This window comes from Balearica regulorum, chromosome 20 (genome assembly GCF_011004875.1).
Source record: "Balearica regulorum gibbericeps isolate bBalReg1 chromosome 20, bBalReg1.pri, whole genome shotgun sequence".
NCBI lineage: Eukaryota > Metazoa > Chordata > Aves > Gruiformes > Gruidae > Balearica > Balearica regulorum.
Window position 1 is genome coordinate 10,980,983 of NC_046203.1, and position 26,628 is coordinate 11,007,610.

The 26,628-nt window shown below is 55.4% G+C and overlaps 2 protein-coding genes across 4 annotated transcripts; both read right to left on the reverse strand.

Annotated features, from left to right (window-relative positions):
* Positions 1–691: 691 nt before the first annotated feature.
* On the reverse strand, positions 692–7,614 carry TOR4A (torsin family 4 member A). Of its 3 annotated transcripts, none has more exons than XM_075772451.1 (2): positions 4,503–7,614; positions 692–3,527 (listed from the first exon to the last, which is right to left on the reverse strand). In XM_075772451.1, the coding sequence occupies exon 2, from the start codon at positions 3,493–3,495 to the stop codon at positions 1,927–1,929; it is 1,569 nt and encodes a 522-aa protein (XP_075628566.1). In that variant the 5' UTR covers positions 3,496–3,527; positions 4,503–7,614; the 3' UTR covers positions 692–1,926. The 3 variants fall into 3 exon arrangements, with proteins under 3 accessions (XP_075628566.1, XP_075628567.1, XP_075628565.1); XM_075772452.1 differs by having other exon boundaries at positions 7,349–7,613; XM_075772450.1 differs by having other exon boundaries at positions 7,345–7,613.
* Positions 7,615–14,929: 7,315 nt separating this feature from the next.
* ANAPC2 (anaphase promoting complex subunit 2) lies at positions 14,930–26,615 on the reverse strand. The gene is given in 16 exon segments (XM_075772810.1): positions 14,930–15,435; positions 16,212–16,447; positions 16,720–16,849; positions 18,506–18,709; positions 19,286–19,361; positions 20,098–20,239; positions 20,390–20,571; positions 20,658–20,775; positions 21,282–21,401; positions 21,546–21,720; positions 24,094–24,226; positions 24,744–25,366; positions 26,177–26,305; positions 26,307–26,390; positions 26,393–26,437; positions 26,439–26,615. Coding segments are annotated over 16 exon segments (2,787 nt in total). The 3' UTR covers positions 14,930–15,222.
* Positions 26,616–26,628: the final 13 nt, after the last annotated feature.

Here is a 26,628-nt window from a genome sequence, read left to right on the forward strand (position 1 = left end):
GATGCTTACCTCTCCGGTCACACACTTGGGCTTTGAGCTCCTCTCCCACAAATGAGAGACCGTGGTAGAAGAAACCAGAAATAACCTCTGTTCGTCTCCCAGCTGGAAGAGGAGGGGAATCCTGGTCCCTGAGTTGTTTCTGTTTCTTACCCAGGATAAAAATATATTAACTCTTCTGGCAGTAAAATCTCACTAAGCTATGGAAACCAGCTCACATGTTGCTTTTCGTGGACACTTGCATCTAGAAGGTGGCTTAGCTTCATTCAGAGCCCTTCCTCTAATCCATGCAAGCAGCCCTTCCTCCTCTGCCCAGCTGCTCTCACGGGCTGCTCTACAGGAGAAGAAGGCTCCTCCACTGGATAATTTCAAGAGGAGAAACCACAGACAGGCTTTCCAGCCCAGCATCATCTCAGCCAAGGACACACTTCGCCAGTCTCCAGCCTAGTCCCTGCTGTGCAGCTCTGGGGGACGGAGGAGCCGTGTGGCACAGAGCTTTGGGCACTGCTGCACTGTGTGCGTTCTGGATTTGGCCTCCCATGAGTGTACCCCGAGGAGCTGCACACACATTGCATCGAGGGGGTCGGCGAAGCCCTTGCTCCCAATCCAAGTCACTGGGACGCACAGGTATGGCAGTGCAGCTCCATTGGTCAAGAACAGAAATTTGGGAAGAAAACCCCATTTCAGTCAGATAAAGGAAAAGTACTTTTAATGATTTTATTCAGGACAGTTTGGATTTATTCCTGACAATAGCTCTGGAAGCAGGAGTTTGTGACGGAAGTCTTTGGAGACCAACAATTAGACAGAGGCAAATCAAACACCCAGTGCAAAGATCCACAGGATTGCATATATGATAATTCACAGCAAATTGTAAAAGGGGATTTAGGCCCAAAACCTGAAAAAGCAATGTCATAAATACCTGCTCACTTTGCATGCTCAAAACAAGGACTGAGGAGCTTCCAGGCAGCTCAATGGAAAAGAACCTCTTCTTGGCCTCAGAGGACTGGGACAAGCCCAGGATTCCTACTGCTCTTGGCCCAGACAGCCCAAACTGCCTTTTCCAGTGTGTGTTGCTTAATATATGTCAGTGGCTATTTCGGGATTTCTAGATAATGAGCATGGTGAAGTGCACCCAGAAACAAAAAGCAGAAGAGCTCTCAGGACGAGTTGCCACCACCAGACCTGAAACAATGCGGTGGTTATTTCTGCACCGACTGGCACAGCCGGGCAGTCTTCAAGGCGAGTCCAAACAAACTTGCAGGGCAGAAATCTCACTGGAGGTGCCAAAGGTGAGCTCAGGTATGAGCTCAGAGGAGCAACAGCTCAGGAACGGGTCCAAAAAGCAGTCTCTGGAGCACACGGTCACGTAGGAGCTGGAGAAAGCAGAGTTCTGACTGCCCACGCATTTGGGGGAAGAGGAGCAACAACTTCTCTCAGTTCTCCCAGGCATCCAGCACTGCCTCTGCTCTGCACACCACCAGCCAGGAGCAAGAGAAGCGATGAGCTGAAGACGGTGAGCCTGGAGAAGGAGTGATACACGGCTACGTGTACCGCAGGGACAGTAACCCGGTTATTATTTCCTCCTCCTATTTACATCCCACAGCCTCTGTTCTCATCTCACAACTCCTTAATGACAAGTATCCCAAATGAGAGCATGAGGAACAAAGCAGCTCACAATTAATGGGAGGTTGCTCGGGCTTTGTTGCCTGTGCCTTATTCACAGAACATTAGGAACAAGTGAAGCATCTGGAGGAGAACAGAGACCACGTTGCAGAGGAGCCCGGGCTGCCGTCCCTCTACCTCAACCAGGACAGAGTCAGTGCAGGGCTGGGAAAGGGCACCTTGGCCACAGCCTGCTGTAATGTACTCCTCCATAAGCCCAGAATTTTGCAAATCCTGAGAGTAGTACTCGGTCTCTGCAGTAAATCACTACAGCAGGTTGACTTTGGCCACAACCTGCTTGCAGCCCATCCTGGAGTACTGCTTGTCCCCTGTAGTGTAGTAACTCAGCTGACTCGCTAAATTTTCAATATGCTTCTGGTCAGGATACAGCCCTTCCCTCCTCATCTCCTCTAGGAAGCAGTTTATGACGTGGGTCTTCTCCAGAAGAACAAATGGGATGATGTCTGCAGATTTCCAGAGAGGGTGGGCATCAATCAGTACAGGCTGGACGATGCTCAGAAGTTCTTCAACTCCCCTTTGCTGATGCAGAAGCTCAGCAGATGCATTCTGGATAACAAACTTTGTTATTTCAGCGCCTCCTATGTTGCTTATTAAAATGTAGATGGCATTGAGGAACTCGTTAGTTTGATTGGGTTCAAAGAATCGGCTGAGAGTATCCAGCAAGACTGGAGACATGAGTTCAACCTCATCCAGAATAAACAATGGTATCTTCTCCTCTACTTCGGCTCTTGTAACCATGTCAGAAATCTTCTTAGACAAATCTATTTCACAAGTAAGAGGAGCCGCCCCGCTGGGGCAGTGATGCATAACAAAGTACTGAAGCACAAAGTCATTGTCCATGACCGAACGAAAATGTTTGGCCAGCAACCAGCCAACATGACTCTTCCCAACTCCTGTTGGGCCATTTAAAGAGATTACAAGAGGCTTGTTGTGTATGTGGGTAGCCAGATAGTCCTTCAGTAATTCCATAATACTTTCCACAGCAACCTTCTGCCCAAATACTTCCCGGTGCATTGTTTTCTCTAAACCATCTAGGTCATATTTTTGGAGGTTATCATCCAGGTTCTCTATTGCATTGAGAATCTGGAAGAAGATAATGGCAATGAGCAAGAGGAGGCAGCGTTTTGCCTTGCTCTTCTCCTCTGTTGGAAGGTATCGTTTTGTTTTATCTGGATACAGGACTATCCTAGATTTCCTTCGATTCTTTTTCCGCCTGCATTTTTTCATCGCATGCTGCTCCACAGACGTGTCAAAGGTGAAGTACTGGGAAGTTTCAGAGCTGGTCTGATTAAAGAAGGACATGGAAGGGCCATACAGGCTAGTTCGGTTCAGGGAAAGCTGCCTTTGAAGCAGCCTCGTATGGACAAGCTCTGAAGACCTTTCTCGAGGAATCTCTAAATGCAGACGGCTTTTCTTTTGCACCCGGTATTGTCGTCGCAGGCGAATGATTGCCCGCAAAGGAGAAGAAATAGAAGACATTTTCTTTGAAGCAGCAGGGATTTCAGTATCCGGTACTTCTTCCCCATCACTGTCATAGCATGACGCCTCTCCTTTTGCATCACTCTCAGCACAGGGCATTTCCCCTTCCCCATCGCTGTCAGTGCCGGGCATCTCTCCTTCCACACTGCTCTCAGCACAAAGTGCTGCTTCTTTTGCGTGGGTCTCAGCACAGGGCACCTCTCCTTCTGCATCGCTCTCGGTACAGGGCATGTCTCCTTCAGTATCGCTCTCCGCACAGGCCATCTCTCCTCCCAGATCCTCGGTGGCAGAGGACACTTCTCCATCCACCTCAGCGCAGGGCAGCTCTTCGTCCATCTCGTCTGGTTCTTACAGCCCATTCACATCATCTTTTTAAAAGGAAAAAGGAAAATGTAAAATCAATCTTTGTCAGATCAGGAAGCGACCGATAACAACCAAATTAGACAGATATCCCGCTTTCTAACAGGCAGACCAATTACCTGCAGCAATCAGCAATGAATGGCAAGGTGGCAGAGACAGACCTTCAGACCTAAGCTAACTTTCTGGAAGACACTCTGGACGCACAAAACTACAGATGAAATTCAGCGTAAATAAATGAAAATTGATGCATGTCACAAAGCCAACCCTGCCTTCACATGGGGAAGGAAAGCTCGGAGCCGGCTGGAGCCAAAGCCGGGGGCTCTGCTACGTGCTGGAGGCAGGACATCGGGCAGACAGACCCACGGTCTGAACCAGAGCTGCCCAGTCCTGTTTCCTTGCAGCTGCTAAATATAACCAAGGCACAAACCCGCACGTCTGCACCAGCACACGCACACACACGCTCATACACACCCCTATAGGAAACAGTCACTTGTGTGCTCACGGAGAGCTTTCGGGGCATGGGAGTGTGCACGGGGGCACCTTGCTGCGTCGTGGTGGCGCAGCATCTCTGGTGGGGGTGATTTTTTCCCGGCTGTGCCGACAGGTAGGCCAGGCAGCACCGGTCGCTGCCGGCACAGAGAGGAGGTGAGGGCAGTGTCCGGCCAGTGCTCAGCCCTCGGCACGCCGCTCCCCAGGCTGCCCCGGACCGGGAGAGCTCAGATGGGCGGCAGAGAATCGATGGGGTTGTGACTGAGCCCACCCGCAGCACACGGCTCTGGGGCGAGGAGCAGGGCTGCCCCACGGCACCCCGACCCTCCTACCCCCACGCTCCTTCCCTGCCCCCTGTGCCCACACACTCACATCCCTGGACCCGTGGCGGCTGCTGTGGCCTTCCCACGCGGGACCCCGGAGCCACACAGGAGAGCGTGGGGACACGAGCATCCCTACGAAAAACCATCTGCATAGGAAATGCATGGACGAACCTGAGTAGGCAAACAAGGAGGAAGAGGAAAGAACACGCTCTGGCAGTGGGATGCGATGACAAGAGGCACGGACCTGGCGAGGAAACCCCCCGGAGAAAGCGGATGCGACCGCGTGGCAGGACCCCACACACGACCACCTCCACGTGCTGCAGCGCCGGGGATGGCTCCGTCCCTGCGTGGCACGAAGCTGGTGGAGGCAGAAGCTGTGTCACAGTGGGAGGGTATTTCCCCACCGCCTCCGGACAACAGCAGCGCTGACGCAAGGGACAGTTTGCCGCGGTGACATTGCCAACCCCGAGACCAGGAAGCCGGCACGGGCAGGGCAAGGAAAGCCGCTTTCAGCTGCCCAGAAAAATCGACCCGAGGTCTTGCCAAAAGCACCGTGTCTCTGAGGAGGAGGAGGAGGGCCCCGAAGGATTTGTTATTAACTTGTTTCAGCTCAGCAGGAAGTAACCAACCTGCAAAATGTCACGCTCTGGCGAAGGTTTTACTTCCCCCACGGCCGGGCTGACGCAGGCGGCTGCCTGCCGGTGTGCAGCAAGCAAAGGGGCGGCTGAGGAAGCTGCATGGGGAGTCGCAGGTGCTGGGAAACGCTCCCGGCCGCCTCCTCGCTTTGCCCCGCGCCTTTCCCGGCTCCTCCGAAATGCCGGGACACGCCAGGCGAAGCCTTCGCCCCCGCCCCAGGGATGAACTGGGTTCTGGACCGTGTACCGGCAGCCAGCTCATCACAGGAACCGAGCCCGGGCGAGTGGCTCCCCCAGCACTAATCACTGGACAAGCTACCGCCGTGCAGCAATTAGCCCCGAGTGCTAATTGCTGGCCATGTGCAGGATTTGGCCTTGCCCAGAGCAAAACCAGCCGGACGAGATTCCTGCAAGGGGGCGCGGAGGTGGCACCAGGCAGGAAGGCTGGGGACCACTGCCACCCGGGGTGCCACCGCCAGGGATGCCACCGGGGACCCTGGGCTGTCCCCGTGCCACCCTGGGGTCACCCCCTTGCTTCTCTCCCTATGGACACTTCAGTTTGCTCGCACAGCGCCTGAAGGTCCCCAACAGGTCCCCAAAGCTGCTGGGGAGCAGCTCCCGCAGCACAGACCGGCACAGGCCACGGTCCCCAGGGAGCGGGGACGCTGCAGAGCTCTGGGGCCAGGACAGCCCTCCAGGCCGTCACACACACCGACACAGACACGCGGCAGAGCTTTCTCAGCCCCAAATCCAAGCCGGCGTGGAGGGAGTTGATTAAATGCTGGGGGCAGCTGTGGGAGTGTGTGGGAAAAGGTTTAGGGAGCAGATGGGCGCTGGCAGGGAGACGGGAGACGCCCCCAGCGCTCCCCCGCAGATGCTGCCCACCCGCAGCGGGGTGCTGCCCTTGCCCAGCCCCGGCTGAAGCCCACCGTCCCACCACCAGTGCATCCAAGCGCTCATCAGCCAGGAGATGCCCCAGACCCTCTTTCCCAAAAGCCGAGAGCCCAAACGCCACGTGCATCCCACGGCACGGGATGCCCAACCCGCCTGATGAGCCGAGCGAGGCAGGGCGGAGGGACCAAATCCCGTCCTCAGCAAGAAATCTGTCCAGTCACGCATATAATAACCCTATTAACGCCATGACTCAGTTCCTAATACCTGCTGGTATTTACATAGGGCTCGAATTTTTTAAGAGCAGCCCCTGCTTGCCCGACGTCGGATCGGGGCTGCGGCAGGTAACTGTGCCAGCCCGGCGGTGCTGCCAGGCCGCAGAGATGCGCTTTCAGCAACTTAATTAGATATTTGGTAAAAACGATAGGAGAAAGAACCAGGCAATTAGGTCTGCAGTATCACAAGTGCTCGTGTAAACACCGTTAGTCACTTCTCTGTGCCAAGTCTGGCTGCACCACGGGAAGACTCACGCTTAGCTCCTGGAAATGCTCCTGAGAAACCTCCAGCTTTTCTCCTTGGGCTCTGCCCCCCCTGACATTTGCACCCGTGTGTCACCCTGCTCCTGCCAAAACAAGGTTCCCACAACGCAGGAGCCTGCGTGGGCAGAGGGAGGCAGCGGGGCCGGGGGCAGCCTCGGGGCAGACGGCGTGCCAGGTACAAAGCACCCGGTTTGCAGGAGACGTCGGCCCGACACCAGCCAGAGAAACGCGTCCCGGGATAAGTGCCGACCGCTGAATCCCGAGGACAGCGTCGGAGAGGAGGGAGCTGCGCCCCAAACTCGGGCTCTTTGGGTTAGCAAAGCTGCTGGGAAAAGGGACCGGCTGGAATGTCCCAAAGGCGGATCCCCCCCCCCCGCCCCAGCTGGAAGCCAGCCCCTTCCGTCCCAAAGCATGAGTGTTTCCAGAGGGAAAAGCGGAGCAAATCGGCCTCTTGCAGCGGGGCCCGTGGATCCAAGGGCGTCAGTGGTCGGCAGCGGAAATCCTGGGTCGCGGCAGAGGCCCCGGCACCCCGAGTTGCAGCTCCCCGGGGGCACCGCTTGGGAACAAGCTGAGAAACACGGTTTGCTTCGCAGCTTGAGCCCGGGGTGCGCAGGTGTTCGCCCTCCCCAAACGCACAGCGCAGCGGTGACAGCCAGGGCAATGCAAAACCCACCCGTGCCACCCCGAAACCCTGCCGGCCCCGCTCCCAGCCCCAAAGACCAAGACCAACAGGAAGGGCAGGAAGCGGAGGGGAAGACCCCGGAGCATCCGAAACCCGCAGGAACAGGAGGGTCCCTGTGAAATTGGGATGGGTTTTGCCAGAAAGGGGCCATTGGGGATGAGCAGGAAGGCGGTGGCGGGGATGGAGCTGGAAGTGGCTGAGGGGTGCCCCGGTGACCCCCCGCGGGGTGGGGAGCGGGACGGGGGAGCCGGACCGAGTGCAGTTACCTGCAGCGTCTCCCTCGGGACCGGCCGCTGGTGCTTCCCTTCGGCCACCGAGCCCAGCCTCCGGCCTTGGACGGGCCAGCTGCTCCTCTGCCCCCCTCTCTCTCATCTGTATAAAAGCCCGACCGCGGAGAGGAAATAGCGAGGAGGAGTGGCCCGTGGCGACACTTCCTTCTCCCCGCGCCGCAGGACGGCCGTCGCTGGCCGGTTTTCTCTCCCCCCTCTTGCTCAAAGCCCTCCTTGGTCGCTGCCGTCACGGCGGCATCGTGCGAAGAAGCACGAATCCCAGGCAGCCGCGGTGGGACGGGGCAGCGGGATGAGCTCATCGCCCGTGCGGCCTCGAAAGCCCCGAGTTTGGGCAAAACATCCCCACCCTCCAGGGCGTAATTAGCCTGGAGCCTCTCACCAGTAAATGTCAACGCGGTGATGATGCACAGGGAGGTTATCGGGGCTGACCCCGCACCGGTGCGGCTCGGGGACAAGGTTTCCCTGGCAAGGAAAACAGAGAGTGAAAATTGAATGAATGTGGGAAAAAATAGTGAGCCTGGAAAAAAATAGCAAGTCCAGAGCAGTTGATGTGTCTGTCCCCAGGTCCTGCTCTGCAGCCCTGACTCCGCTGAGGCTTTTGGCCCCTTCGCAGCCCTCGGCCCCGCGGCAGAAGGACGTGGGGATGTGGGGACGGCTGGGCCAGGCTGCACGGCCACTGCGGGACTGACCTCTGGAAGAGATGGCGTGGGCACCCCGAGCCCTCGCTGCAGCAAAACTCCCTGGGGAAAAACCACTTCTCCCATGAGCTGCAGTAAGAGAGAAGAAGGAAGCAGCGGGGTTTTTTCCGTACCCAGCAGTGCAAAGGCTCATCACGGCAGCTCCCCCTCACCACCGCCTGCAGCTCAACTTTCCTTTAGCCCTACTGAACCCGCCCCGACACCCCCCTGCCTCTCACTTCTGCTGTACAACCCGGCCAAGGCTTTTCCCCAAAAACCAAGCCCATCGGGCAAAGTCAGGGCAGCCCCAAAGCGACCTCTTGCCGGTCAAGCTCCTATTTTTGGATAAACCCCCTGCTGGAACCTGCTCCCTACACGAGCTGCTGCCCAGAACCCAAAATATGGGAAAGAAGGGAAAAAACCCCCAAACCCAACCAATTTGAGGTGTTTTGGAGCATCTCAGCGCAGATCCCACCTTGGCTGTGACGCACATGAAGGGCCCTGCATCTCGCTGGGGAGGGGATGCTCTGAGCAGGGGCAAATTCTCCCCGAGTGCGTGCTGGGCAGCCAGACGCGCCTCTGCTGCGGCTGGGGGGGGATTTGCCTAACAAATCCTTGCAAATGTGGGGATTTCTGTGTCACAAAAGTGCAGGAGCTCAGCCGGAGGATGGCCACCAGCACGGAGCGGCTGGCAGCTGCTCTCGGGGTTGGGAAGCTCCGGAGGAGCTCAGGCAGGGGTTTCAGGAACAGCCATGAAGAGAGATGTTTTTCTGGCTAATTCAGGTTTTTTGCAAAGGAAGAGCTTCCCCCAAGCAGCAGGGTTGAAACCCATTTAAAAAACCCAACAACAATACAATGCCCCCCACAACCCCTACAAGAAGTGATTAGAGGAGTGAGAAGCTCCTGGCCACCACCCGAGTGCCGTCAGCAAACCTCAACAGCCCAGAACAAAATGTATTGCTGTACCTGGGGAGGAGTGTGAGCCACCCCCAGCGCCCCGGGATGGCTCCGAAACACAGCAGGAAACCCAGGGAGGGTGGAAGCAGGGCTGGAAGCCCTCGTGAGACGCTCGCCCTGCTCGTGCAATGGCGTTTCTAAACCCCTCCCAAGCCGTGAGGACAGAGAGAGATACCAGGGGCCACGGCCGGAGCGGAGGGTCAGGAGCTCACGGTTACAGGGGGGACATGGGACCGATCTGCAGGGGACCCCCCGCAGTGCTGGGGGAGCTCGATGGCGTGTGGGGACAGGGACCCGAGCGGGGCAGCGTGGCCACCACCAGCCCCTGTCTGACCCAGGGGGGCCAAGCACAGCTGTGGGGTGCCTGTGCGGGTGGCAGGGCGATGCGCACAGGGTGATGCAGGGCTGGTACTTGCAGCTGGGGACACGGTCCTGGTGTCACCGCCGACCAGCCTCCAAAGTCATTGGCTTAGTCTGGGGCGGCTGCCAAAAAAGCTGGGGGAGCCCCTGGGGGGAGCAGGAGGACGGGGCAGGGGCATCGCTGGCACCAAGAGGTGTCCCACGTGGGGACGTCCCTCCGGCGTGGCCCATCAGGCAGGTGGGGACATGGGGACAGGACCACGGGAAACAGCCCCTGCTCGCGTTCCTGGCCGAAATACCTCCTTGTACTGCTGCCACCCCTGCCACGGCCCCGGTGGGGGGCCGAGTCCCCCCCACGGGGTTTGGGGACCTCCAGCACCCCAAAGCGGGGGGAGCAGGCTGCTGTGTCACTGGGTGCCATGGCGGGGGGGGGGACACACATCGTGGGGGGACATGCAGGCGCCGGGGCAACGCAACAGGGTGGGGGCTGCGTGGGGGGCAGGAGGGGTGTGCACTGGGGCCAGCCCTCTCTCCCCCCAACCCCAGTCCCCCCCGCTCACCTTGGGGCCGCAAGCCCTGTCCCCTGTGTCCCTGCCAGTGCCAGGCTCCCCCGGTCGGGCCTCGCGCGGGGAGGAAACGGCGTCTGGGCCGGGATCGGTGAGGGGCGGCTGCGGGTGCCACGGCCCTTCCTGCGGAGCCACGAATGCAAATCCTGCGCAAACACGGCCTCTCCCACAGCTCTGCCCCACCGTGGGACACCCTGGGGGAAAAGGGGCAAGAAAGCCCCGGGGACGGGGAGATGGCGACCTCTGAGCTGAGATTTCGGTACCAGTCGCTGACCGGTACCCACTGGTTTGGGTACCAGAAGGTGACAGGCAGCCCCCGATTTTGGTACCCAGCAGAAGCATCGCTGGAGGTCAGGACGGCCACACGGCCCCTTGCTGCTGGGCACTGACTTATCCAACAGTTTTAGATTTTTCCTCTATTTTTGTCACATTGCCTTTGTAGCTGAAACACCCCCGGGGCTGATTAGCAGCAGTCGCATCCCGGACATGTGCCAACGCTCCCAGCCCCTCCACTGCCCCGGGAAGCCAGAATAAGGCAAGTGAACCCCTGGGGACAAAAGGTCCCTCTGGGGGGGCGGTGGGAGTCGAAAGCCCAGAATGGGTCCAGGGTGAACCCCAGCAGTGCCGGGACGGGGGGGTCCCATACCCACAGCACCGGTCTCGCCTGGAAAAACTCCGCAAAAAAGGCAGAAATCTGTCAAAAAAGAAGATAAAGGCGGCTGAAAAGGTCACAGGTTTGGAGCTGGCAGGAAAATGTATGTAGAGGTCAGAAATACACCCCATGGATGCAAAGACTGGAGCAGGCAGGGAGCAGGCAGGGAGCAGGCAGGGAGCAGGCAGGGAGCAGGCAGGGAGCAGGCAGGGAGCAGGCAGGGAGCAAGCAGGGAGCAGGCAGGGAGCCCTGAAATAGAAAGTGAGAGCCTGCAAGCAGAGAAGGGGAACGGTGCCCGGGGGGGGGGGATACAGAAACCCCCGGGGAACCCCACGGGCCCTGACCTCAGAGCCGGCCCCTCCTGCGTCCCCGGAAAGGGAAGAATCCAGGGACATAATAAAATACCCCAACCCACGGCGGGCAGCAGCGTCCCTGGCGTGGGGCAGCACCCCCCCCCCGCACAGGGTCATTCCAGACCCAAAGGTCCTTTTCCGAGCACCGAGCTGCCCTTTTTGCAGCGCTACCGACCACCCCCGACTCCACAGCCGTGCGAGCGCTGGCTTGGGCTGTTGGGTGGGGTTTTCTCCTTTTATATCACCCACCTCGTGTTGATCTGCCCAAAATTTCTGCTGCTGCTCCAGCCCCTCGCTTCCACGGGGTCCCTCCGTGCCGTCAGCCCTCCTGCATCCTAAACCCGGCACATCAGCAAGAAGCACGAAGAGCAGCGAGCTCGGTGTAAAACCAGCAGCAGATCCGCGACTTCCCGGGCAGGATACAGCCCTGGGGCCATCGAGTCGGACCCTGCGCTCTTCCCAACCTCACTCTTAGCAAAAATTTCCAACCTTTGTAAGCAGCCCTGCTTTAACATGTCCAAAATAACCCAAACAGTTTATCCGTGGGCCGGGGAACGTCCCTTGTAGTGATGCCGCATCCTGCTTGGGTTATCGTGGTCCTTCTAAACAGTTTATAAATAGACCAAGGTAAACGAGGGCGATCGCTCTTTTTGTGGGAAAGCAAGGGTTTTTAACCAATTTCTTCTTTTAAAGTCATTCAAGGAGCACCAGTCCAGATGACCACTCCTAAAACCCAATTTAAATCCGCTGCTTCTTTCTCCTCCAGCTGAGCTCCATCCCTATCTCACTAAAATGGTAAAAAAAGGAAAAAAAGAAAAAAAACCCAAAGAAAAATGGGTTTGGCAGCTTCACCCCGTCATGTGCCGGCCTCGGTGGCGGCACGGGGCTCAGCACCAGGGCGGCAAGCGGGGTGGGTGCCGGGGCGAGTGATGGGAGACGCAGGGACCAGCGGGACGCGTAAACGCGTGTCCACAGAAAGGGTCTGCAGTGTGCAACGCGGGTGGCCGTAAAACACCCCAGAAGAACTGAAGCCATTTCCAAGCATCTGAGGAGTAAAGAAACGGGATTTTGCGTGCATTTTCATGCTATATATTTTTGTTTCTCTTTCCTCCAAAAGTGGAAGGGATTTGCAAAGGCGAGGGACCTGGGACGGGGCTTCACCTTGGCCGGGAGACGCAGCGCCGGCCTGAAGCAACGCGGCTGCACCGCAAACGGTGGCAGGGAAGAGCTCAAAGCCCTTTTTTATTTTTTTCCCCAGCTTCCTCCGTTCAGGCTGAAAAATTGCATTTCCAGCTTGTTTCAATTAATTTTAAGACTTTTACATTCCATAAAAGCTGAAGCACTCATTAAACCAGAGTTTTTCCTATTGTCACTCTTTGAAATAACCACACTACAACTCAGCCGGTGGCTCTGGCTCAGCCGCGCCGGGACCTCCCGTGGGGAGAGAAGCAGCTCCAGGTCCCCTCGGTGGCGGCGGCGGCAGCGGCACTTGCCTCCTGGCTCAGGACAGACGCACTCATCACACCCCAGGAGCTCATCCCATGGCAGGAGCGTCAGGGCAGGAAAGATGCTCGTCCCATGCCCCGACCTCCGTGGCCCCGGGCACGGCGGGGAGGGCTGGATGCGCCCCTGGTCGCGTCGCAGGGCGGCTGGGAGCGCTGCCGGGGATGGGGCAGGGCTGGGGCCCGCTCGCCACCCCACCGCGCCCTGCCTGGGGCATCAGGAAGCGCCGCAGGAGGAATATATCCACCCGCACCCACACAGAAATAAATAAATAAACTTTTTTTGCATCTATAAGCAAAGCCAAACCCGCCGGGGCCCCAGAGTCACTGGCAGTCACGTTCCTTGCCCCAGCAGCCAGCAGCCCCGCTGCAGAGCTGGCGGCTTCTTTGATCTGGAAAGATCAGAAAGATGCTTGCCCACCCTGTCGCAGCCACAGCGTGCCCAGACGTTCAACGGTCAGCCACGAAGCGCAGAGTGGGACGTGCCGTGGCACATCCCGGGCAGCTCTGGCTCCCACAGCGGGCAGACACCGACCCTGCCGCCCCACAGCTGCCTACCTTTCCAGATGCTTCCATGTGCTCAGTTTTCTTTCCTGAAAAATCAAACCAAACTAAAATATAAAATTAAAAAAAAAAATCACTCAAAAATAAATAAAATAAAATAAAATAAAATAAAATAAAATAATGCTGTGAAACGCAGCCCTGGGGCTCTGCACCCTCAGCACGCACAGCAGAGGTACCCTCTAGGGATGTCCACACAACCTGCCCACATCTTGCTCCTTCTTGCCCTCCCAGAGCACGTGGGTTTTGGATGGAGCCCAGGCACTTGTGGGCTGCTTTGATTTATTCGGTGGCACGTGAGCATCTAGGCAAGCGCCGAGCGAGGGCACGAGGAGCTGAGCAGCCTTTGAGGGAATGCAGAGAAGTCCCCAGGGGTGTTTGCTCCAAGGGAGTTCTCTGTATCCGAAACTGAGGAGGGAAAACGCACCAGGACCTGCCGGAGGAGCACCGAGCCGAGACCTCAGCCTGGGGTTAAACCAGCTGCATTTCGCCAAGATGTTGCATCTCGGGGCTCCCAGGGGTGTCCCCAGCCACAGCCCACGCTGGGCACAGCAATGATGAAGCCAGTGCCATGTCCTGGCCACCCCGATCAGCCTCCGATGACAACAGATCCAGCCGGGTTGTGCGTTCAGGCGTGGATTTCCCTCCCTGCCTGCTGTGATTTGGGATTAGCTGCTCACCTTTCCTGGCTTTACCTGGAATAACATCCTACAGTCACAGACCGGGGTTTATTTAGGTATTAACAGAGCCCTACAGCACAAGGGACATTTTAAGCTTCACAACAGAACACGCCAACCAGCTCCTAGTGCCACAAGACCACCAGCCTGGAGAAAAGTGCCACGGGGAAACAAGACCACGCGTGCTCACCCACGGAGGAAAAGCCGTGGACGTGCACAAAGGGGAGGCAAGTGCCAGACCCCCCATTGCCTGCGGCCGCACGAAGGATGCCCACGGTGTAGGGCTTCTGGGCCTTTAGGCACTGAAAAACAAGGTTAAATGTTAAATACAGGTTGTTTCCTATGTTCCACAAGTCTCTCGTGCACCCAGATGCACAGTGACGCAGCCGGGGTCGCAGGCTGCTCCGGTGTTGTAAGCGCAGCCCTTTGGTATCTCACTTCCCGCTGCCGCAGTGCCCACAGGCTGGGACAGAAGATTCAGCAGAGGAAAGAGTCCTTGGGCTGTGGAAACTCATTCTTTGCTTCGCAGAAAGCAAATTTTTAGTAAAAGCCAGATTTCCCCAGCACATTCCTCCCAACAAAACCCACCCAGAAAGCAGGACTGAGGAACCCCGAATGCTGCTAACTGGAGACAGAACACAATCTTGATACCCAGGTCGGGAGCACGAGGTTTAACCAAACGGAGCTCGGGGATTATCCCGTCCAACTGCCTCGTTGATCTCAGCGGTGCCAATAACTCTGAAGCACACCAAGACCCGCACCCTCAAGGGCAGCCGCCGCGGCGTTGGGAAGGAGACGTGTATTCGTGCCATAGCAAAGCGATCCTGCCGCTGCCTGGACTTATCCTCCAGGACCAAACGGCTTGCCCTGAAGAACCGCTACGTCTCATCCATCTAAAGCATTCTTCATCCCACAATAAAATTATTCCCCACAATTTAAGAGTCCCAAACCAGGGTAAGCAGACCCTGGAGTCTTCCTCCCACGTAAGCCAAAGGAGACAGCACAAAGTCTTGCTTTTGTGTCGGGTCTCGCTCATCACAGCCAGCTGCAAGTCGCTGCTTTAGCCACACACGGAGACCCAGACGGCAACTGGAGCCAACAGCCCCCTCCCAAACCCTCCCGGGGCCACAGATGGAGACCCAGTGAAAGGGAGATGGTGCCCGGCAGACTGGGGAGTTTCCTGCCTGCCCTTTCAGCGTGGGAAGGCTGGTGCCAAGAGCGCTCGGCCGAGAGGAAAGAAAAGAGTTGGTGCCATCTGAAAAAGGAGACTGCTGGTTTTTATTAACCGGTGAAGTGGGCCCAGAGACTCACGTGTAGGAGGAAAAGCAATGTGGGGAGCAGGCCCAGTCCCAGAAGTTGTGGGGTGCACGGCCCAGGCTGCTGCTGAGCTGTCTCCATGTGGGAACGGACAGCCTTTTGGGGAAGGGGGCACAGCAACCCCCCGGAGCAGAGAAACTGCCCAGCGGGACGCAGAGAGCTGGGCAGCACTTGGGAGCCGAGCTCAGGCACGGAGCAGTAAGACACAGGGGAAAGCAGGGACGCTCGCAGTCTAGTTGCAGTTCTTGGGCAGGCGATAGACTCCTCCGGAGTAGATGAGTTGCTGGTCCCGGACCTTTTTCTGGAGGAAACCCTGCAGCTCCTGTATATCAATTTCTGTAACCACAGGGCCGGTCATCACGAACATCTTCAGCATGCTGTGAATCCTCTCCAAGGACAGGCTCTCCAGGTTGGTCAGCATAGCCTGGATGTACGTCCAGAACAGCTGCAGAGGGCGACACGCAAGCAACAGTAAAGCACACTGACATCTATACCATGAAGAAAAGGGGTGCTTTAGTGTCCCGTATCCCAAAACCAGAGCAGGGCTGTGGCTGGCAGCAAGTTCTGCTCTCCGCCACAGGCATGTGGTCTTTAAACAGGAAATATCCAAGAACAGCATCAGGTGTTGGGATGCACAGCTAGAAAGCGGGATTTGACGTACAGTACATGCACGACCCGCAGTGGATAAACACCAGTATGACAACTGTGTGTTGCACAGTGGCGCAGCACACACAGCGTGACACATGGGTAGGAAAAGCACGGGAAGCGTCCAGGAACCACCACACAGAGAAGGCAAAGGTCCAGCTGTTAGTGCTGGGTAAGCCTTTTTGGCAGTCTAAGTGCCAAAAAGCACTGCTTGAGTGAATCCAAATAAGTTACGACTATTTTCAAATATGAAATCATGTCTCAGAGTTTTTCTTTTTTTTTTTTTTTTAACTGAAAAAAAATACATTTAGAGATGTCCAAGCGGTTGCCTGGTTCAGCAGCCAGGCACTTTTCTGGAGGGAAGGCTGCGATCCAGCACCTGCGCCAGTGAGCATTAATCACGAGACATCCACTTCAAAAACCCCTCCTGCTGGACTCAGCCACTTGCGGTGGGAAATGCAAATCCAAATTGCAAATTGAATCCATCATCTCAATCAGACTGCCCAAAGCCAAAAGCACGGGATGTTTGCATCGTCCTGCCGGCTTCGCAAGCAGCCGAGACACGCGGACGGGTACCTGCAGCTCTTCCTCTTTCTGGTCAGCCTGCGAGGCCATGGCAGAGTCCCCCTCCTCGTCACTGTCTATCAGAACGACCTTCTCCACCTGGTCCTTCTGCTCCTCCTCAATGACAGTGAAGGTGCCTTGGGGCTCTTCGCGCAGGACACCCTGCTGCAGCCACAGCGTCATCTTACGCTTCAGCGATGTCACAGGCACCTTGAGCACTTCACTGAGCTCTGTCAGGGTCCACGTACCTGCAGAGACCACGGACATCAGAGAAAAGCACAGGACTCCTGCCCACCTCCACTGCCAGGAGCAAGCAGCCGTGTGGAGGAACTGCATGAAAGCAGGCTGGGTGCTGTGTCCGAGGAGAGCTGGAGACCGGGCTGAGCCCTGTGGTAGATCCAAGCCCATGAACCAGGTCTTGGTCCTGCTGCCAGAGCTCTCGGAGCCTACAGCCACCCAAGCAACGTGGCCTTCCCACCAGAGACATGGGTGGTAACGCCGAGTCCGCCATGGCACTCACTCTTGGTCTGGAAGTGCAGGATGATGGCGGCATGCACGGGAGAGACGGACAGGGAGAGGGTGCGATCTGCCAGCTCCACGTCCAAGCTCACCAGCCCCAGGTGGTACTTCCAGTTCAGGGTCCTCATGGCCTGGAAAAGGGGGAAGGAGCCGCTCACAGCAGATCTTCTAACAGGAACCACTAAGTGCTGCGTTATTGCAAACACCCCTCTACCACCAGGAACCTCTGCCAGATACAAAAGCTGCCCCCCTCCTCCCGAGTCATGCAGCACTGCCACCACGAACCATCCCCTGCCCCCTCATGGGAAACATCCTCCTCGTCACAAGTTGTTGTCCAAGACCAATGCCCTGAAAACCAGTCACTCAGCTCTCTGGTAGGGTAAGCACAGGTTGAGAAAACACTGGAAGACCAACTAGGCCACTCAGGACAAACTCCTACCAGAAAATAAATAATCTGGAGCAGGATTTCCTTGGAAGAAAAGCAATCTCTTCTGATACTGATGTGAAAAGAGGACTGCTTGCTTTGAAGACTGAGGATGCTTGAGGAGGCTGCTTCCTCCTTGCATCTCCTCCTGCATCCTCTCCTAACTAATTTTTTGCATGCACAGAAATCAGCTGGCATCTACATCTAGCACAGCTACAGCAGGACAAGAGACAGGATCTACAGCTATGAGCTCCCCAGCCTCATGGCATGCATCACCTGGGGTACATTAATAAGTTCAGGAAAGGATATAGAAAACCAAGCCTGAAGGGGACTCAGAGCACAAGTGGACAGGCAAAGAGGAACATCTGCATGAGACACCAAATTGTGTTCAGGTTGGCTGCAAAGAACCATCTGTGTGCACACACACACTACACTGGCGTGGCAGCTAGATCTGAATCATCCGTGCTCCACATGTGGGCTCTGCACTCCACCAGAAAAGAAGCTGCAAGGTAAGAAAGCCAAGACCACGGCTCTGGAAGTGACCTAGATCTCTCCTTGACTTCCAGACAGATGCTCCTGCTTCCAACCCATTCTGTACACACAGAGCAAGATGTACCTCAGCCTCCTCTATCTGACTAACTGCTGTGATCAAGCGCCTGGAGAACAGAGTAATACTGCACAGTTGCTTATATTTGCTCTGTATGCCTCACTTCCACCTTCCCGTGCTGTTTAGAAAGGCATGGATTCGGTCTTTGAGCCACAGACAAACTGACCAAAAATGCTTGTACCTAAAAGGTCCAACGTGGAGTTCAGGGACCCTCTAGAAATGAAGGAAACAACCCAGGAGAGACCATAGACAGAAGAGGAAGCAACGTTCACCTAACTCCAGACTAACAGTGAATCTTAAAATGACACCATATTAAAAGAGTTTCTTTTCAAGAGGACAAACAGGGGAGGAGAGTGCCAGAGTACTGAAGAAGAGAGGCCCAACAGGGACAGGGTGTCACTCTTACCACTATAGAACAAGCTTAGACCAGACTTAAGATGCCTAAGAACTTCCACCTCTGTATGCATTTAACTAATAAACACTGGCGTATTTTAGAAAACTCTCTTCCCTAACTGCAATCACTACGACAACCCAGGCACCCCCTAGAGAGATAAACCCTGCTCTTGGCAGTAGCTAAGCTAGAGCAGCTTCTAACCCCGATTCAAAGCTGAAGGACTTTGGGATTCCACCTTAACAGCGTGGGTGTACCAGCAGCTGAAGTTTAAGGGAAGTTAAAGGGGACTTTGTGAAAACCGAGCTAGATAACAAAGCCTGAACAGCATACATCTTTTTTAAGGAGAGTTAAGGTTGCCTCACCTTTAATTTCTCATACTTCTTGGAATAGGCTTCCATGGCTTCCTTGACCTGCTCTGGAAGCTCTAGCTTCTCCTCTTTCAGCGGTGGCCAGAACTCACTCGACAGGATAACGGCAACGAGGCTGAACGGTGGCCTCTCCTCCTCTGGGAGCTTCTCTTCCTCATCACGAATGTTGGCATTAATGCGTCGCGAGTCAGCCATATCCTGGAAAAGGCAGAGGAAGCTAAGGCAGCTTCTTCTCTTCCAAGTCAGTGCTGACACTTAGCAAAGGAGAAGCTTTAACAAGGTGACTAGCATTGTCTCCAAATGATGATGGGGACACTGGAAAGGACATGATCATGTATGTCTACTAGAAAGTCTGGTACATACTCAGAAACATTTGTGGGAAGGTTGGGGAGGGGCTCAACACTAGCCCACACTGGAGTCCCTCCAGACCCGTGTCCTTCCCACAGTGCTCCAAGCAAATGAAACTCCAGAGTCCCAACCCTACAGGAGCAGGAAGAGCCCAGCTCTCCAGTGCCAGAATATTGTACTGCAGGAAGGGCAGGAGAGATGACAGCACCACAGCAACCATCCCCCAGAGTCGATAACCCAACCCACAGGGCTTAAAAAACAGACATGATTTTGAATGCACTTCTGCCTGTCACAAATCAGCCCCCTCACTGGGATTCTGGGAACTCCACTTTCCTAAAAGACCCTTTTCGGGTCACTCCTCAAGTCCCTCCCCCTTCTCCAATGAGCTCAAATACCCAGGACTTGAATTTAAAAGAAAAAAGTTACTTTTAACATGACTTCGCAATAGTGCATCTGAGCTTCACCAAACCGCAGCTTCAGCAGCTCCACGTTGCGGATTTCCCTGATGAGAGAAACAACGGATCAGACACGGGTCCCTCAGACAGACGAGCCTGGCTTCGTCTCCACCCCTTGCGGCACAGCCAGAAAAGGTAGTCCCTGGCACAAGGGTGTTCCTCCTAGGAAGCCTTGCAAGGCACGTTATCTGAACAGGATGTCTCCTAGCGTCTAAATGAGGAACAGTCACTTCCTCTGTAGGCCAGCAGCTTTTTGAAGACCTTCCTATCCCTTTCATTTGGACAAGCACGGCACCGAGCCATCCCCCTCAACAACGCAATGCATTTGGCGAGCTACTTGCCCGAGACTGCCCACCCAGACGTAGCTCGCACTAGCTGCATTTCACAGAAGGGAAAACCACCGCAACTGTTGATTCAAGAGACGCAGTTGGGTTGCAGCTGAGGTTTCCTGATGCTTCAGCCCTTTTTCTTATTTTGACACTTTCTGCTGACACTAAGCTCCCTGTGCAGGTTGTGAGAGCCACAAGAACATGCGGGATGGAGCTAAGAGGGTGTCGGGGCCTCCAGTTTCCTACACGCTGCCCTATTAGTGGAAGCCAAGGGCAGGACGGAGCAGGAAGCAGCCCAAGAAGAGGTGAGCGCATGAAATTCTAGATGCAAACCCAAAGCTGCAGAGGAAAATGGCCAAAGACATTCCTGGCTCCAGAAACAGCCGTTCATTGGATCAAGTCTGAAGCACACCTTTATCATGGAAAGCCCTGGGGTTGGGCATTTGAACTTCACCTCTCAGCGCTGTAGTTGAACTGATGTAGCAGCCGGTCAGCCAGAAGCGTGCGGTATTCGTTGATAAATAGGTCCTTGCTGCCATAGATGCTCACCAGCAGGCTGATGATGTCTGAGGAACGACGCTTGGAACTTGATTTTCCTAGTGGAATCCAGCAGACGACAGTGCAAGATTAACAGAGACCTGCCCCAGCCCAGCTCAGCTCCAGAGGACTAGCAGACGAGCTGCTCGAGACTACAGCCCGCCGGGGAAAACAAGGGGCTGCCGGGACTTCTGGTCTTGGCATCTAACCTGGATCTGCATCAACCGGGTCAGGAACCCAGTCCCCTGGTTCTGAGATGTCATCGTCACTCTCCTGGCCATTCTCCAGGGTCACCGGGTCAGCTTTCGAGAGCTCATTTGCAAGATCACCGGAGCCCTCAGCATCCCCTGTGAGACCAGCCACAATCTGCCGCACTGTGTCTTCCCGAGTCCTGCCAACAGGCAAGAGAAACAGAGCGAGGGAAGGGAAGGGGAGGGACAGGGGACGCGTAGGACTGTCCTGCTGCAAGCCTCTTACCTCAGATACTTCCTGATGGGCTCACAGGCAACCTCCAGGATAACCATAGAGGGGTCAAGCTCCCGCAAAGCCTTGATGGCTGAGATATACAGAGTGATGATGTCAGATGTGTTGACTCCTACAAGAGAGGCAGAGGGAGTCAGAGTCCCAGATCACGGACTAATGGCTTGGATGCAAGGAGCTTGGATGCTCCAAGCCCTCTGTTCAACCTATGGAGTTGGCTTGCTGCCCTACTGCCCCAGCCAAAGGGAGAGATCAGATCCGCATGTCTGAGAAACCAGTTCCAACCACAAACGCAGGCTCAGAGACTACGAGAAACTGACTGAGCCCAGATTTTGCGTTTGGAGCTCAGACCGCACACAGCAGAGAAGCCTTTACCCACCTGGACCAAAGCTGAACTTCCAGCTCAGCTCCTCACCACACTGCGAAAATGAGGCAAGAAGGGGCTGGGACATAATCAGCTCCTGCTGCCCACGCGCGCTCCAACGCAGAGAGCACACAATGTGCGCAGCCTGGTGGCCTCTCCCTCATCAAACATGAGATGAGATGATGGCTCCCAGTAGATCCCCACTCATGCCCTGGCTCCTCACAGTGTTATGACATACGCGGGGTTGTAAAACTCACCAGGATGCAGAAGTCGCATTTCCAGAGCACTTTTCAGGGAGCTGAGCAGCTGCTGCCTCTGATTAGTCCTTTCTAGGCAGAACTTGAGGTCCTCCACAGCAGGCTTCGACTCTGGGAAATCTACAAACCAAGCAGTGATTAGAACCAGTGCCATGCTCCGTGGGAAGGCAAGAGGAGACAGCATGGCACATCAGGAGAAGACAGACCTATCATTCATGCAGTCCAAGTCCAAGAGTGAATGAACACTGAACTGGTCCTACCTACCTCGAATAATGCTGAAGAGCTCTTCAATGCGCATGCTGGCATAGATGCGGTAGAAGAACCTTTGGACGTGGCACCGCCAGCGCTTCAGGGTGCTGCTAGCTTCTGGAGAGGAGCGTGCCAAGGGACCATCTTGCAGAAAAACCCTGCTGAGCCAGCCAATCACTTTCTCAATCCACTGCATGAGGAGAGGGAGAACACAGAGATGGTGAACACCACAACTGGATGAACAACCACGTCCTGTCACCAGGCAGCTACCACAGTGAGCAGAAATGAGCAGCTAGCCAAGCACAGCATCACCTCCAGCTGCTCTCCAAATGCACCCTGGCCTGGGTTACAGCCAGGGAAAGCCCAGCCGAAAGAATATGAACTAAAGATACAGGATACGGACTATGCAGATGGGTATGAGAAGACAAGGGTGTGACCGAGGACTGTGCATAGGCACCAGGCCCCAAAAACCTGCAGACTATTCTACCCTGGCAGAATGCCATTCCACTCTATACTTGCAGAATTATTCTCTTTATGAGAATTTAAGCAAATTGCCCATCACATCAGCCTTGCCCCAAAATTTCTGATTCCTGAAATCAATGAGGAGCAAGGAAGCCATCCCAAGGACTCACAGACACGCTCTTGCCAACCAAACTCAGGCATGTGAAACCAAGACCTCAAATACCAGCCTAGTCACTGAATAATAAAATAAAAATCTGAACAGAAAGCATCAGAAGGCTAATTTTTTTCTATTTGAGGTTTAGTTTTCTACATAGCAATGTGGAATTGTAAAATTTCAAATGTACTCAACTACAACACCCAGATATTGAAAATAAATGCTTGTTTAGAATTTTATTTTTCCTTTAAACTGGCAAATGTGTAGCACTTCCTGGGACAGTATTTAAGTACTGAGTAAATACTAACCTTTTTTGACAACTGGATTTGGACAGCCTAAACCAAAAATGCTAAGTCCAGATCTGCTTTGATTATGTTAATTTTTAATGATCTGCTCAATTGAGGAAACACTGAAGGAATGCACAAGTTCTGCTAATAACAAGGCAGGACAAACCCGAGAACTACAGAACACCTAGGCATCGATCTGGGCAAAACTGTGGACAGGCTGATATGGAATTCTCCTAAAGAACAAAAGGAAAGGACAATAACTTTGGAGTTATAGTTGTGGAGTCTCCTCTGGAGAGATTCAAAACCTGCCTGGATGCCATCCTGTGCAACCTGCTCTGGGTGATCCTGCTCTAGCAGGGGGTTGGACTAGATGATCTCCAGAGGTCCCTTCCAACCCCGACCATTCTGTGATAACCAACGCAAAGCAACTCAACTTTAAGGAATACAATTATTACCAAACCAACCCATTTTTCCCCATGGGTTTATCTTTGAGTGTTCTTGCTATAGCCTGATAAGCGACTGACACTCCAAACTGTTGCTGCTGTGTCTGAAAAGGGGGTTTGCTGTCAGTGCTTGTTCTTTTAGCAAGCTGTTTCCCAGTCTTCTATTCTACCTTTAGCTTGCCAGGCTTGTGCTTTTTTTGCTTTTTTTTTTTTTTAATATCTTCCCAATTTGGATACCGCTTCTACTTTGTTTTTTTTAAATCGTCTCTTCCTAATTCTGACATGCTCCAATATTCTGCGGCCAAACACGCTGGCCTTTCTGAAGAGGTGGGAGCAGGGGGACCTTCTGCAATGTCTGACCAGCGGAATGCCGTTGCATTTTCTCTGGTGCCCTTAAAATATCCTTAAACAATCTCCAGGTCACCCCTACTAGGTCCAATAAAGAAAGTGTTGCACAGCAACTAAAGGGAAGTAAATATAAAATGACCGCTGATGTTTGCAGACCACAAAAACAGCCGGCATAGCAAACAGCAAGGAAACTAGGACAACCATAGAAAGCAGTCTGGTTTGCATGGCAACCTGACTTCACCCATTGTTCTTCACCGCAGGCAATGGCAAGGTCATGCATCAAGGGACAAAGAGTGCAGAGCCGGGACTGTATCCCGGAAGAGCCATAACCTGGAGAAGAATTTTATTTTAAGGTCATACCGGGTAAACAGCCCAACACAAACTCGGCTTAAGGTGTGAGGAGGGATTTTAATTCTGTATGTGGCCCACTGGCGAGATCAATACCAGAGTATCACCACCCATTTTCGCTTCCTATTTTAAAGTGATGCTGAAAAACTGGAAAGAAGAAAGAAAACAGCCACACAAGTTCAAATGATGAGCCCACCTACAGAGAGGGAGGGTTCTCGGCAGGCTAGGTGGCACCACACGTTCTCATAGTTTGTAAAACAGCCACAGAAATTCCCTCATTACTATGGACATCACCAGGTGAAATACAACGGTCCATGGCACAGGTCAGAGCAAACCTTCCCCTCTAGTATAAACCAAAATGGGGAGTTTTACCCACCTCTTCTGCTAGGGACGGTGGGAGTCACAGCCCAGGATCTGGTGTTTTCAGGTGGAATCCGCTTTTAGCCTGAGCAGCTAAAGCGGTAAGGGGAGCAGCTCACATCCCCAGTGAAGGGCCCTCACTGCCCGCACGCCTGCCTTACCTCCTGGAACTCATTCAGGAAAGAGTGCTCGTATTCCCCCCTGCATCTTTGCTCCATCCTCTCCTCTATCATCTTGTGCAAGATGGTCGTGACAGCGTCGGCGCTCACTCTCTCCAGCAAATTCAGCCGGCGGCTACAGACACAGACAGTGACGCGACTCAGTGTGTATGGAAGCCAAGGTACAAGCAATAAAGAAAATCTAACAACCTGAAGGCACCTTCCTCCCTGAACGCTCCACGAATGCAGGCCTAGCTCTTAGTTTAAACGCTCTGATAGCTGCATAGATCCACTACGTATGTAACACACAACACTTCTGCTATCCCATCTTCCTTAGAAACAGTATTTTCTAGCCTTCAAAAGCTTTTCCAGTTAGAAGAGTTTGGTCCTTTGTGGACAGAAGGCCTTAGAGCAAGAGGAAGATATTCCCATATCCAGGGAGAAGAACTTTCTGTCTAAAGACCTGCTCTATTTCAACCACCAGCTGGCAACCAGCTGCAGAAACCCTCTGTCAAGTTCTCTGCCCATTATCACGGCAGAGCCTGACCCCATGCGGAACTCCTCCTGTTTTCAGATATCAAAAGAACCTGCTGCTGCTCCCCATGGGACCATCTCTTGTTCCGCGTGACAGCCACCCCCCACAACCTACGTACAGAATGTCATTGAGCTGCTGAAACTGCTCCATGGCTTTGGGGCACCAGCACTGCTCTCTCTTGCTGCTGCAGCCTGCACACAGCGGACTCTCTCCTCCGCCCTCCTCCGTATCACTCTCCTGCTCGGTCTCACTCATGCTGCTCTCGCACTCATTTGCTCCATCTTCTCCTCTCTTCCACTGCCGCATGTATATCCTGAAAGTGCGGCTGTAGAACTGCTGGATCATTTCCTGGAAGGATTTGGTAGTGGAGAAGAAAAGGATAGCTTTGAACATGGTGTAGACCTTCTCTTGCAGCATCTGAGCGCCTGTCCCCAGGAGCAAGCCTGCCTTGGTCCACCTCTCCAGAAGTTCCAGGCTGTTCAGGTAGGGATCCAGGCGGCACTTGAGAAGACAAAACGCGTCCAGAAGGAGCGAGGAGCACTGGGGCTCCTCGGCTGTGTTTTCATACTGGCCGATGCAGTTCCAGAACTCAGGAGCTATATTTGCCTGAAGGTCCGTCTGCAGCACCTCGATGAACCACTCTTCCACAATCGAGTGCAAGTCGTAACACCGCAGCACATCCAGGGCTGCCCGCAGGTCGGCATCCTTCAGCGGCCCTGCAGCTTCAGACCTCGGAGCTGCCTGAAACACAGAGGGAATACCGAGTCAAGCAGGTGTAAAGACTTCCCTAGGAGGAACTGTGGCAGAAGACACCCCTCATCTCAAAGAGCGGGGACCAAATACACACAGACTCTGCTGTCAAACAGCACCAGGCAGATACCGTTCCTCCGTGGAACCTGCCGGAAGCCAAGCGCCCAGCTCCCAGGCCTAACACCCAAACACGTCCATTGCTGTCCCTGTTGGCGGCTGCTGCAGGACACACGCGCTGGCGGGAGCACCTCAAGCCACCTCTGGGTCCCCAAAAAACCAGGCTCTGGGGCAAAACTTTCCCTGGGAAACGTTAGCTCCCTCGGGGAGTGAGCAGGAACCGAAGCGGCAGCACGGACAGGGAAGCAGCACATCTTTTTGGCACACGCGCTTTCCTGGCTGGTGTGATGGGGAAGAGAGGGGCGGCCGGACCCTGGCAGCCCGCCGAGCAAATACGAGCCACCGCACCCCCCTTCGCCTCTTTCCAAGCCGGCAGCTCCCGCCGTTTCTCCCCCCAGCCCCAGCAGCTCCCACCTCCCCCGCGGCAGCACCGAAAACCGGCCCCAGGAGCGGAGGGGACCGGCCAGGCCGCGGGACGAGCCTGGGGCCACCTCAGCCACCCCGGGGGCGGCGGAGCGGGAGCCCGGCGGGGCCGGGGCCTGCCCTGGGCCCACGGGGGCTGCCGGACCCGACAGGGCGGCGGCGTGAGGGGAGCGGCGCGTCCTACCCCGGGCCCTGCCCGCCCTCCCGCGGGCCCGGCGTCCCCGCAGTCCCCCGCCTCCCGGCCCGGCCAGCCCCGCTCACCAGCCCCAGGGCGGCGGGCGGCACCAGGGCGGTGCTGAGCGTATGCCAGGCGGCCGAAAGCCCCGCGCCCGCCGGCGACTCCATGCGGGCCGCGCCGCAGGAAGAGGCGGAGCGCGGCGGGACGTTGGGCAGGGCCGGGCCGGGGCGATGAGCGGGTCGGGGGCCGCGCTGCGGAGCTACAACGCGGAGCTGCAGGAGGGTGAGCGGGGCCGGGGCCGGCGGCGGGGCCGAGGCCGGGGCCGGGGCTGACGAGTCCGTGCCGCGCAGGGCTGGCGGAGCTCCGCGCCCGGCGGGAGGAGCTGAGCGGGCGCATCCGGGAGGAGGAGGCGGAGCGGAGCCGGCTGCAGGGCCGCATCTGGGCGCTGACCGAGCGCCTGGCCGGCACCAGCGAGAGCCTGGCGCGGCACCTGGTCGCCCGCGGCGAGCTCGACAGGACCATCGCCGAGACCGAG